This window comes from Apus apus, chromosome Z (assembly GCF_020740795.1).
Source record: "Apus apus isolate bApuApu2 chromosome Z, bApuApu2.pri.cur, whole genome shotgun sequence".
In the NCBI taxonomy this organism is placed as follows: domain Eukaryota; kingdom Metazoa; phylum Chordata; class Aves; order Apodiformes; family Apodidae; genus Apus; species Apus apus.
The window spans coordinates 53844889-53858748 of record NC_067312.1 but is presented as its reverse complement, the minus strand read 5'-3'; the positions used below and the strand labels follow the sequence as shown (position 1 = coordinate 53858748).

General features: G+C 38.2%; 1 protein-coding gene across 2 annotated transcripts in view; it reads left to right on the top strand.

Annotated features, from left to right (window-relative positions):
• GAK (cyclin G associated kinase) overlaps positions 1-13860 on the top strand; it is a 71608-nt gene that overhangs the window by 45541 nt on the left and 12207 nt on the right. Inside the window, exons 18-22 of one of the 2 annotated variants that reach the window (XM_051642682.1) lie at positions 2948-3027; positions 3360-3553; positions 5394-5552; positions 6691-7164; positions 9263-9433. In XM_051642682.1, the coding sequence (XP_051498642.1) occupies positions 2948-3027; positions 3360-3553; positions 5394-5552; positions 6691-7164; positions 9263-9433 (1078 nt within the window). Of the gene's footprint in view, positions 1-2947; positions 3028-3359; positions 3554-5393; positions 5553-6687; positions 7165-9262; positions 9434-13860 lie in introns of both variants that reach the window. The other variant, XM_051642681.1, reaches the window with a different exon arrangement.

Here is a 13860-nt window from a genome sequence, read left to right as displayed (position 1 = left end):
ACTTGTATTTGTGATCTCATTAAGTACGTGGCTTTATTTCCTATTCTTTGTTCAAAGAAACCTGAGATTTTCATATACTTGTGCCAAGGTTTAGTGCTGGCCAGCAATTAAATCAGTGAAAGATGCTCTCTATTAACCCCTCTCCTTTCTCTAAATAGGGAAAGGAGAGAGAAAGAGAGACTTAAGGTTTGGAAACTAAACTGCACAGCATTAATGAAACAATGATGAAAAAAAGAAATAATGAAATAATATAAATAGATACAAAAACCAGTATTGTCCTGCACCCTCCAATAATGCTCATGTCACTACTGAGGCTGCAGGACAGGCCCTGGGGAAGCCTGAAAGTTGATACATATGGGATGGCATACTTTGGTTAATTTTTGGGCCACCTGTCTGGTCCGTTCCTCCTTGCAAGATAGTCATGTGTGACCCTTTTTTAACTTTCATTTCTGGAGCTTAAGAAGTTTAGCAGAACCAAGCAGTGGCCATGGTTTTGCGTACCATTCTCCAGCAGTAGCTATAAATATCAAGTATTATTAGTTATAGCAGACACTGACTGAAAAACATGCTGTTGATTTCAGCAAGTGCAGTTAAAAGAGACTTGACTGAAAAGTAAAATTACTAAAAAGAAAATTGGTTCTGTCCTGGCTCAAACCAGGGCAACTTGTGAATTTAGCCTTTTAAAGGCTAATGAATATCTTCATTCATAGTGCTCTGCATATAGATGCTTTGGTAAGCATTTCTAGAAATTAATTTAATAGAGATAGTTATCGTATTTGCATGAGAAGCCTGTAGCCAATTTTTTGAGGCAGTAATTGTTTTCTGCTAAGTTGCACAATAAGCCAAAACTTTTAAATTCTGTACACACAAACTGAAACCAAAGGAAAAATATCAGTCAGTAAAAAAGTGGAATTCCAGAGACTGCATATACAAAACAAGCTAGAAAAATCTGTGGTTGCGTACCCCATTTCTAGAGCCACGTTGGGTTTTTTAGCCAGTTTTCCTGCTGGTTTTAATCTCCTAGGGAGGACGTGTTTCCTTTTTTAATACAGCTGTGGATGCAAATGTACTGCAAGATCACAAAAAACCCTTGCTAATGAAACCTGTCTTCAGGTTTCTAAAGCAGCAATTTTTTTTGTCCGGATGAGTAACACAAACCTGGAGATCCATTTATCGGATAAGAAGGAATACTGCAAAGTTTAGGGTAACTTGGACTGCTGTGAAAATTAATACAGAGGCTCTTCAGACAGTTTTCATACATTTGGGGCAAACAAGCATATTTATATGTACCTAATATTACTGAAGTGCTTTTCCATTTTTTTCTTTTCTACTTTGTGTGTTGGAAGGTAAGCATCAAATCTTGTCATATTGCAGCAGTTCAAGACTATCTTACTGTCCCAAATGCTGTGGGCCAGATCTTCCAGAACATCAAATGGAAAGCTCAATGAAATTAATCTCTAGTGCCCCAAAATAGCTAGCGTATGGTTCAAGGTCATCAGTGAAGAAGGCATACAAATGGGGAAAATTCAGCCAAAGTTAGCGTATAGTCTTTGTGCAGTCTAGTTTCACTGTTTCTTTGATGTGGTTTCTCTGGTATTTATTCACTAATTGGGAAAGATTAGAATTTTCTCATCCATATGCTGTAACACATGATACATCAACACTGTTTGTGATTATCCTAGTTTGGAGCTTTGACAGAACAATATTCAATGCATCCTTAGTTTGATGTACTTCAAATGGCTCCCTGAAGCTCTCTGCAGAATGCTTATGGAGATAACCACATTTCAATATTGCTGTTAAGTGTCTACAGCTGGGCATTGTGAATGTCTCTCACTTGCTCACAGTTAATTTGAGAGAGGATTTAATTTCTCTTCCAGGAAATCCCAAGAGATTAAGAAAGCAGATTTAACAATGCGTTCAGGTTTTCATATGTAGTTCAGAGTAGGGATGAGTGGATCACAGAAACTCTTCAGAATGTCCAAGTCTCCTGTGCTGAATAGCCCACCACTGGACAGAGGACTTAAATGCAGCCTCACCAGTGGTGTATAGAGGGGAAAGATCATCTCCTTCAGCCTGCTGGCAGCGCTTTGCATGTTACTTGACTTCTGGTTGTGATGTTTCATAACTACTCATTTTCAAGGAGAGCTTCTATAATTCTCTTTATATTTACTGGTCTATTAGTATATGACTTCCTTTGTAAGGACTGGCAAGACTATTCCACATGTATTGTAACTAAGACTAGACAACAAATATTGTGAAATTTATCGGCTTGCTATGAATTGTATTTGTACATGAGCAGGAGCTACATGAATCTTGTAAACTAGCATTTTCTGGATCCTCACATGCTGATTAAGCATGGGAAAGTAGTTTTTCTCTCAGCAGAAGAAAGAGTTAGGAGAATTGAATGGCTGTAAGGAATCAGTTTGGAAAAGCCCTGTAATTCTGCCTGGGATGAATGGTTGACTTGAGAGATTGCACAGGAAAAAAACTCCTTTCCTGTCTTGGGAAGTATCCTTTTAAATGTGCTACGTTCAAAACTATTCTGAATGGACTACTTTACATATGACAGATTTCTTGATTAGTGTATTGCACAGTGGGTTTTTCTGAGTGTAAGTAATTCAGGAAAGTAATAAGAGTCATGCAGTTTGTCTCTAGAACAGAGTCTGGAAATCTTTAACAGACCTGGTACTCTGTTTGAGGTTAGTGATGAGAGGTATCTAGTTCAAAGTCTTTTAGTTTGTTTCTGGTAGTAATAAATTTATCAGTGTTCTATTTAAAACCACATTTAAATCTCTCAAATTATACATGGAATAAAAGTGAAATGGAATCAAAACCACTTTAAAATACTGTAATGCTGAAAAGATTTTGCATTTTATTAAAGGCAGAGCACTCTTCCTGCTGTTTATGTGGATTTATGCAGTTTCCCTGTATTTCTTGTTTTCAACAGATGGCTTCAATGAAGATGTTTCAGATTCAGTTCCACACAGGTTTTGTGCCCCGAAATGCCACCACAGTGAAATTTGCCAAGTATGTTGACACCCTTTTGTAGGAGACTAGAAGTTTTCTTTGAAACTGTGTAATGTGCCAAACCAACATATGGTGGAATGAGAAAAGTCAGTGTAGGAACTAGATTACTTTGGTTGCAGTAGAAAGATTCTTTCATTTTGTCACCTCAAGGAAACTAGGTTTTGTTCATGATATGACAAATGTCTGTACCAAATACCACATTTGAAATATACAGAAAATAAAGAAATACAGCATGTTTTAAGCCTTACATTAAGGGCTTTAAAGCTGTCTTGAACTGAATATAATTTGGTTAGTCATTAGTATCAAGCATCTACTTGTATGTATCTTTGTAGGTATGATCTGGATGCCTGTGACATACAAGAAAAGTATCCAGATTTATTTCAAGTCAATCTGGAAGTGGAGGTGGAGCCCAGAGACAGACCAAGCTGTGAACAGCCACCATGGGATAACATGAATATAAAGGGACTGAACCCCAAGATCCTCTTCTCCACCCGAGAGGAACAACAAGAAATTTTATCAAAATTTGGTAATGAATTTGTTGAAAAATGAGTGAACATGATAAAGTTTCTAGTGTACTTAGTGGGTGAGGCTTCTGTTTCTGACATGGCTTTCAGTGAAAGAAGCTTAAAAGGTGTTTTTTTGTAAGTATGACTTGAATTTGTGTTGTATGAAGGAGTATAAATTATCTTACAATATTGGATTATAATTGTCCTTATCTCCACTGTCATTACATTTACTTTAAATACTTTTAAATCTATGAATATTCTGTTTGCAGAGATTTTAGCAAATGGAATTGTGACACCTGGATTTGTAGGGAAACTGTCTTGAAAGAACTACACTGGACTAAACTGACACCATTATCATTTCACTTAAAATCATCTGGGCATTCATGACAAATGGTCTTAACTAAAAATATTTTTATTGAGGTTATGTATAGACAAGAGTGTCACTAAATTTTTCAACTCTTCCTAACGTGGTCCAGCAGATGTTTTAATTTTTTTTTAATATTACATATTCTATGCTTCATGTGCAAATGCCTGCATTAATTACAACATTAATGCTGTTCAGTATCTTTATTCTTCTCACGGTATAAGTAATTAGCTTTGACATTTTCTTTAAGGCTCTTAAGCCTTCCCTCTGCTTCCAGATTAAAAAAGCATGATGGAGATTATTGTGTTGATTTTAGTACATCACACATGTGATCTTAGTCTCTACTCTTAATATGGTACATCTTAATTACAATTCTTTTGAAACAACGTAGTTGCTGCTGTCTTATCTATTTTAGCAGGATATGTTTGGTTTATATTATGACTTAGGTAATTTTCTGTTTAACTTAGTTTGTATAGATTTTTTAAATCCTACTGTGAACACAACTCTCAGCTCACTTAAGTGTTTCGTTGATAATGAGGAGCTGTAAAAATTATGCTTTTCTAGGTCACTTTCATTTTCTGATTAATAAATATAAGGGTTTCAAATCCCATTGAAAATATTTATTAAAACTGGTGGGAAGGGAATAGGGCAAGAACAAGTGCTGTGAACTGGTTTTATAAAACTTGTCTTATTAATCATGGTCTTTCATGTATGTTTTCTGAGACAGGCTACTTTTTCATCATTATTTGTAAGATACAACTGAGTTCATGGAAAGAGGGTGAAAAAGTGCACTACCAGTTTGGCATTTAGATGTAGACAAATATCTTTCAAACATTTATCCCATTCTTTTTAAACAGTGGATGAACACTTAATAGTTTAGGGGTCTTACTTGCCTTGAGGAAACATCAAGTTTGGGAAATGATACAGCAGTAGGTAATTCAGCCCAACTCAGTCTTGCACAGGAGTCACTTTATATTGGATTTCAGTAAAGTAAGAAGTGTAAGAAATAATTAACTGTACCACACAATGTATTATTTAAATTCTCTGAGATGTTTGATAACAACTCAGTGTTCTTTTCTGGCTTCCTACTCCAGGTTTTTTTCTGTAGCTTCATTTGCTCTTTTGTGATGTTCAGCTCCTTTTTGCAGATGATGTTCATAGCTCTTACATATTTTAGGGACTGGTTGGTGTGAGTTATTAATTACATTTTCCTACAAATGTAAATAGAATGCTTGAGTGTTTTGCTCTGAGTCTGATGTAACTTAATGTTATAGTTTAAAATAGTCTTGCCAGCTTTTGGAGTTGAAACAAAGTTAACGCTGCTAATTTCAAATGGGGAGTGGGTGCAGAAATTTTCCTTTGCAGAATAAGAGAGAGTTTGGGGCATTTGTCTTGGCTATAGTGGTCAATCTGCAAGACAAATTCCAGCTGCTGTGACCAGAATTGTTTTAGGAGTTTTTCTCTTAAGGATTTTGGCTTAAACATTTATTTTCTAGGGAAACCAGAGCTGCCTAGACAACCAGGTTCAACTGCACAATATGAAGCAGAAGCATCCCAACTGGAGCAATCTTCAGAAAGTGCACCTACTGAGACAGAATCCCCACATAGCAGTAGTACTGATGCAAATAACTTCTTTCATTCTCTGGACTGGAAAGGTACAGGCTTTCCTCTGAAGTAACTATTTGTTGTTTGTATGTTATCCTGCACATCTTTCAGTGAGTGCTTCAGCTTTCTTATGCAGCAAAAGTCACTATGTCACCAGACCCTGAGAAAAAAAATGTATTTAAAGAGTGAGTTCTGCAGTTTAACAAGTGGTCATTCCACTACATTTGAATGAACAAAGTGATGTTTTTTGGTATTGTGAACAACTGTCCAGGTTTCAGCAGGGACAGCTATTTTTCTTCTTAGTAGCTAGAATAGTCCTGTGTTTTGGATTTAGAATGGGATTTGGTATGAGAATAATATTGATAATACATTGGTGTTCTGACGGAGAATCAAGGACTTTCCAACTCCCTGCGCTTTGCTAGTGTGCGGGTGCACGAGAAGCTGGGAGGGAGCACAGCCAGAGCAACGGGTCTGAATTGGCTGTATCATGCAAAATCACACTCAGTATATAGATGAAGGTTGGTGAGGAAGTTTTTTTCTCTCTTCTTGGATTGTTTTGTCATTTTCTCTTCAAGTTTACTAGTCAGGGCCTGACTAGACATTGGTCAGTAGGTAGAGAGCAGCAGTTACACTATGCATAGCATGTTTGTATATTCCATTATTTTTATTTAATTTTACCTTTATTTAACATTAATACCTCTTTTCTCAACCCACAAGGTTCTTTACCTTTCCAATTCTCTCTCCCACTTCCCAGGAGGATGGGGGAGAGTGAGCAAATTTAACAACCTGCCAGGTTAAAACCACAATAACTGAAATGCGGAGGTCTGCAAGGAAGCCTTTGCGTTCCCACAGCCCCACTTAGGATGACTGAGGAGCAGAGTAGTAGACTAGCCAGTGGAGTCTAGATCAGTATGTATTGGCTGAGAAAATGTGACTTTATAGTTCAAGTGTAAGTCCTTTCTGGGTTCTGATTTTTTGGCAAAAATGTCAGTAACTGCTTATGCTGTTACTGAATGCTATTACTGAGTGGAGCAGCAGTTACTGAGTGATCTTCTAAGCCGTAAGTGTTATGATGTCCTGAGGTGAATGTCCAAGTCAGTCTAATCTTGAAAAACAAAAGTCTGTCTTATCATAGTTGGCAGATAAGTTCTGGTTATCTAAAGCTGTTATTTCTTTTCATTCAAGAAGGAAAAAGTCTGGAAAGTGGAATAGAGGACAGTTCATCTAAAAATGATAGTGTTCAGCTCTCTGAAGACAGAGAGGAGAGTGATCCTTCGGATGAGGAATTCCCTACATTTCCAGGTGAAGAAAGTGCAGTAGTTACTGATGAAAAAGACTCTACTACTCCAGAAGGAGAGTTGCTTTTTGAAGCCAATTTTGAAGCTCCATCTGCACAGTCACAAAAATCTCTTGATGAAGAGAATGTAGACTTACTGGGACTAGAATCTGATATTTCACCAGAACAGAAACAACCTATCTCAGAAATAAACTCTTCATCAAGTAATGCAGACTTGTTGAACAATCTCTTTGTGGGTAATGCATCAAAGATTTCAGAAGGGCCCACTGGAGATCTTCTTGGACAAGGAACGGATTTCTTTTTCAGCAGTCAGTGTCCAGCTGCTTCTCAGGGTACACCTTCAGCAGCAGCCACCAAGTCTTCAGGTATGTAAATTTAATTAGAAACTTAATTATCTGTGGCTTGTCAACAGATAAAAACAGTTGCTTGCATTGTGCTTAGAAAATGAGGACCACATCTTGATTTGTACATTGAAGGCATGTTGGTGTATAGCAAGAATCTGCACAGAACAGATGTTTTTACTGCATTAAGGAGACAAATTGCTGTGTGTTATCCAGGTATTTTATGTTGTCAATATTCTATTAGCTTTAAACCATGTAAATAGAAAAGTATCAAATTTTTAATCTAAAGAAGACTGGATTCTTGAAGAATCTGTAGCTTTCATATGCCAATGTTATATGCTAGATCCTTTTCTAAATTTTCATGTAAGTAACTTAACATGCTACAGTGTGAAAATGTAGTAATTCAGTGTCGTCTTGCACTTCATGTAGAGTGATAGCATTAGGCATGGTACAGACCTGTGCTGCTTAGGTCAAAAGTTTGTGTGGGATTTTTGAGTATTAATCATGTAAGACTGCTAGGCCACTGGAAATCTTGTAGATTATTGTTCAACCAGTAGGATAATGATACTGCTAAATGGTGTTTTCTTACTGATTTTGCTGATTATGTTGAATAATCCTGAAAATATGTTACAGACTGGTATTTATTAGGTATTTAAAACAAACTGTTTTAATTTAGAGGTTCTGTTCCTCTTATCAATGAATAGTTAGCTCTTTGTCACATGAGTAAACTTGTGGAAATAGCAGTTCTCTGCCTGAAGTAAGATTTTTTTGGGAATATTAGTCAAACCTTGCAATAGTTTCCCAGATCAACTTGTTGCATAAATGTAACTCACTTGGGCTAAAACCTTTAATCTATGTACAGGTGTCAGAGCATGGTGGCCTTCTAATGACCCCCGTATCTGACTTCTGACACCACAGTGTTGCAAGCCGATAGCCCCCCTGGCATTGGCTCACAAGAAGATGCAAAGTGGTTTTGTAGAGCATTTATTCTACTTAAAATCTGTTTGAAGCAGTTCAGTGCTGAACTTTGTTACTGTGCTCAATGAGGAGTCTCTTAATTTACCATTTTTGTGTAGGCAGAAATCTATAGAAGAGAAGGTCTGTTAATTTATCTATCTTTAACTGTGCCCTTCTTATATCTGCTCTATAAAACAGCTGGACAGTAGTCAATGTATGTATCTTATTCTACCTTTGAATTAGATAAGAGAAGGATAATTGCAGAAGTGAGAACATTTGGCCACTGTTATGTTTCAGATTGCACACCAAACTTGGACTTGAGGTTTTGTGCATATGCAATGCTATAGCAAGATAGCCTGATGATCCAGGGTTTGTTTTTTGAAGTGTTGCTGACTCCTGTACAATGTGGTCATCACCTCAGGATGTGCTGTGGCACTATGGTGGGATTATTCCTTCTCTTCAGTTTGAGTCAATCTAGCAGGAGTCCCTGGGCTTTTGAGGATCTTGACCCTAGAGGGCAGCAGAAACAGGAAGATCTGAAGCCATGATTCCAGCTGACTGTCACATGTTAACTCATGCTGACTATAAATACTCTTCCAATTAGTGTTTTTTTCTTCACTGTGATCACTAGAGACCTGTTGAAAGCCTTGCTTCTGTTGGTTTTCATTCTTGAATTGGCGTGCTTTCTGACTCAGAGTCACCAATGCCTTCAAGTCAAAGAGGTAGTATGAATGTTTTGTTTTATTTTATTTTCCTATTAGTAGCTTAATAGGCTGTTTTGTTTAAATTATTTGGAGGTTTGGCATTATAGAGCATTTAACAAATGTAATTCTGCTTGTATGAGATGACTCAAATTTAAAGTATATCTTACATGGATGAAATTAACAACGTTATTGAATATATGTAACCTTGCTAAAAATTTGTTTGAGGACATTGCCGTTCATATTGTGTATGGCTGAAATACTTTTTGTACCAACATGAAAGTACAGATGTGTAGAGGAAGGCATGGATGATGACTCTACTCTGAAAAATTCTCAGGAGGTTGCTACAGTTACCAACATGAACTTCACTTTTTGTCTGTGCCCCCAGAAGAGACAGACAGGCTTTTTCAACTTTGTTTATTCCAAAATTTGTCATATAATGATTTTGTTTTCTTCTTCTCTAGCTGATCCTTTTGACCCATTCACAATGTCATCAAGCTCAGAGAATCAAGCCATGTCTGGTCCAGACCTCTTTGGGGACTTTCTTAATCCAAGCTCAACATCTACATCTAATACAGTTCCTTCTACTCAGAGTTCACTTCCACCTTCTTCCAGCTCAGATTTCTTAAATTTAGGTAAGTGTTCTTTTGATGTTCTGTTTCTCAACGTTTCTCCTGCTCTGTGCACTTGTCTTTCAGCTTAATCAAGGTGGATTAGTGTCTTGATAGATCCCTGTGTTGTTACTGCTGTTTTAATTAGCTCTGTGTTCTGGAAATGCAGAAACGAATGCACCAAATGGCAAGGGTTTATCTGTATGTGATGCTAATATTTATGATGCAAGAGGATTTCTAGGTGTTGCTAACCTTCTGTAAGGAGCTGAAGTTTCTTCTGAGAGCTCTTAGAACTGTGGGTACACAAACGTGTACAAACTTACTTTCTAGATGGTAGAATGCTATTTTGATTGCATTCAGATTGTAAAAGTTTTCTGGAAGCCCTGAATAAGAAATTACCAAATCAAGTTACAGTGCAGCCAGTTCTTAAAATGCAAGCTGAGGCTAGCTTGGACCTTCCTGACCTTAATGCATTCTGTTAATATACTTATAGAGTACATTATGTAATACTCTAATCTTATTTGTTTCATTTAATTTCTCTGATGTGTTCTTGGTGAAGCCCTTTCCTCATGCTTTTATTTTAAAATGGATTCATCTTTAATCAAAAGGATTTGCAGTAAGTTCTGTCTTCCTGTATCTTCATCCTATGCACATTATTTCCCAAGTACTACTAAGTAAAACTTCTAAGCACGTTCATTCTTTAAAGACAAACATACCCTTGCAAAAATGGTGCCATGGTAGAGCCAGAAATGTTGCTTTGTAAACCTGGGTTTCAAAGAAAAACATGGATTAATCTCCATAGGAATAGGAGTTGTGGTCAGTCTGTACCTGCTGCTCTTTCATCCCCACATTTTTCTCCTGCTCTTGAAAGATAGTCCTTCAAGAGCCTGGGTCTCCATAGAGAACAGTGTTTCAGGAACAGCCTGCTCGGATGGGTGGGTCCCCAGGGTCTGCAGCTCCTGCCAGAAGCCTGCTGCTGCGTGGGCTTCTCTCCATGTGCTGCAGTGTCATCTAGATCATGTCCTCCTATGTGGGGTCCTCAACAAACTGCAGTGTGAATATTTGCTCCACTGTTGTCTTCTCAGTGGGCTGCAGGGGAATCTCTGCTTTGCCACCTGGAGCACCTCCTCCCTCTTGTCCACTGACCTTGATGTCTGCAGGGCTGTTTCTCTCACACTTTCCTCACTCCTCTAAAAGCTGCTGTGCAGCATTTTTTAGCCTTTCTCAATGTATATTTTACCAGAGGTGTGATTATTGTGCTTGCGAGGCTCAGCTGTGTCCTGTGGTGGGTCTGCTGGAGCTGGCTGTGTCCAGCATGGAACAGCCCAGTCCTCTCTTCACAAAGGCCACCTCTGCAGGCCCCCACTTATAAAGTGGAAGTAATTAGGAATGGTGGTATCACATTCCTCACCTTGATTCCAGAAGTATTTTCTTCCCAGAACTTACTGCTTATGGTTTTGAGTTGCCCATCCATGTTGGACAGTCACTCTAATGGACTGTCTGGGTGATGCAGTCTGAGTAATTGCCTGGCCAAGATGAGGGCTTCCTTCTTGAAATAAAAGGCTAGCCAGCTTATTGCTTTCTCTACTGTGTATTTAAGCACTATATTTCGTCTGTGGTTGATTCTGCTGCAAGACCCCTCCTTGCTGCTTCCTTTCCGTCTAAAATCATAGTAGTTGTAAAATATTTCAATTTGTAGAAAAGGAAGTTCTTAAAGATCTGGTCCATTAAGGCATTCTGTCCTGTCATACGAGAGTATTGAGCAGTTGCTGCTACAGTGGCAGTGCTTTAACAAGGTAGTATTCTAAGAAAAGCTATAGAAATTCAGCAGAGAGGCTAGTAGGTGAGGTGACTGTTCACCTGTTCAGAATTGATAGCCTGCCCTTAAGTGGCCACAGTTGCCAAAACAAGCTATCATCAGTAGCTGCAGGAGTGCTCAGATTTCCTTAGTATCTGTTCAGTCAGCATTCTTGAGACTGAATTGGTTCATTTGGATGTTCAAGTAGAAGGTCATTGCTAATGCAAGTCATGAATAAAGTTATGTGCAAATGAACTGATCTGATCAAAAGATAGCAGGAGATGTGGAAGGTGATCAAAAGAAACCTGAGTAACCAGTGTAGTCTTCTCCTCAGTAAAAGTTAGTTTCTGTGACTGGTCACAAAAGCTTTAGACAAGGTTAAAAAATGTTGCATCATACTAAACCAGCCTCTTGGTTCACAGAAAATCCTGTTGTCCCGTGTGATTAAAGGATTTCCTGTAGCAATGACAAGTTAAATAAAGAAAACCTCATGTGAAGTTGTATATACCACAGGCGGTAAGCCACAGGCTTCTTATTTTGGGAAGCTGGAAAGTGTGATCTGATTACCACCAACTTATTATGGTGTCTTAGCTTGGTTTGAGCAGTGTTAGTAGTGTCAGTAAAGAACTGTGCCCTGACCTCCAGTAGCTTACTGCTTTATTGCTAAAGATTATAAATATGCACATTGACAAAGAACTTAAGAGACAAGTAGGTATCTATCTGCTTGTCCACAATATCAGTGTCTTCAGCATTTTGGGAATGTTTAGCTATTCTTCATGTTGCACCCTTTTTTCTGTACCTTAATGTGTCTGTGTGAACTTCAGTGTGCTAGGTTACAAAACCAAGGGATTCAGAATGTAGTCTCATCATACCACTTCAGAGTATGTAGAAGTCAGAGTATCATGTTGGTATCACTATTTTTTGATGTTAATCTATTGTAATACCCAAGTTGTACAACTGGAAATAATACAGCATAAGAATAAGCAGTTCCAGGAGGTGACTAATACTCTGTTAACTATGTTGCACATTGTACTCCTTTGTTTCAGATTTTTCTGATTAAAGTGTAGTTGACGTATATGAGCTTGTTCTATTCATAGTGAATTTACTGCTGTACATAGCAGTAGGCTACTCCCTGCTTTGTTCAGGGCAGGGAAGGTGATGAACTTGACTGCTCTTAACCAGGAGTTACAAAACACCTGGTTCCTATAGTGTGCTATCAGTCTTTAAAATGCATTCAGCTGTAGTTTATTCTTATTTTTCTCAACTTGGTTTTATGGTTCCAGTTAATGTTTCAAGGTCCAGTTAATCTTTTGGAGTGGCACATGGTACATTCAATGTCTAAACTGATGCATAGATGCTTTCAGATACTGTGATAATTTATAACCAGTGACACTGCTGTGTAGTACATAGGTGGGGTCCTGAGTACTGAGGCAAAAGCATACTGCTTTTCCTGTGGATTCAGAGGCAGAGAGATGAGTCTGGAGAAAGAGCTGAAAATCATACCATACCTTCAAAAGACTTTGGCTGCTATTTTGTGCATTGTATTGTGATGTTTTACTTTGTGTGCATAATTGCTGTAATACAGGCTCATGGCAGACATTTTTTACTGAGATCTTGGTATGTTCCCTCTGCAAGTGTAAGATGTGAGTATAAATAAAATTAGTGAATTGAGGTTGTGAAGGAGATATTTAATTGGCTTCAAATTATTTCCTCAAATAAGATAAAATTTCTTTTGTGATACAATACCAACATTCATAATGTCAAGTAGAGAAGCTGAGAGAATGATGTAGTAGTTGAAACATCGAAAGTATCAATATTTTCATAAGGATGGCTGGGTTAGTTTTCCAAGCTCTAGGTCTTTGAAATATCTTGGAGCACCACTAAACATACTGGCTTTGCTGAAATATCACCTCCCTGTAGCACTGACTGTTGCGATAGCATTGAAGGGGTAGTTATATTCAAAAGCTGTGCTGCCTCAACTGAGTCCCTACAAGCTGTGCTCAGAGAGAATGCACAGAGCTGGCATGGAGTTCTCAGTGTGCATTACCTAGCACGTGTGTTTGTGAGGCTCGCTTCCTACTGTCTGAGAAAGGAGGGAGTAATTTACAAGCATCAAGAGTGGCAGCTACAATGCTATATTGGTTGTGGCACTTAATAGAAGTTAGCGGAATCACCCTTGCACCCTTTTAAATACCACCTTTTTATTGTCTGTTTGGCAGAGTGGTTTTGCTTTGCACGTAGAAAAGTGGCTTATATCAATGGAGCTAGTGATTCTCAGTCTTTTCCCAGAAGAGATCATTCTTCCTGAATCTGGCTCTTTAATTGCATGCATTCATTCATGTATTGAACCCAAAAGGGCTCTTAGTTTGTCAAGAGCTCCCTTTGTCACACAAGGCCTGGGGTAGGCAAACCTACAGTTTGAAGTGACCTGGCTCAGCCAGTGTGGCACTAGGACTGCTGAGCAATATCTAGCACCATTTTATTAAGCTCTCCTGCTTTCTGGTTACCTGCTGTGTTGTCAGGAACAGCAGTGTGTCCTGAAGCCAACCCATTATGTAGTCCTTTTGCCCAGGAGACCTAAGCTGCTAAATTCACAGCATCACCTGTGCATTAAAATATCTTCTCTATGATGTGCTTGAGATATTTGAAATAC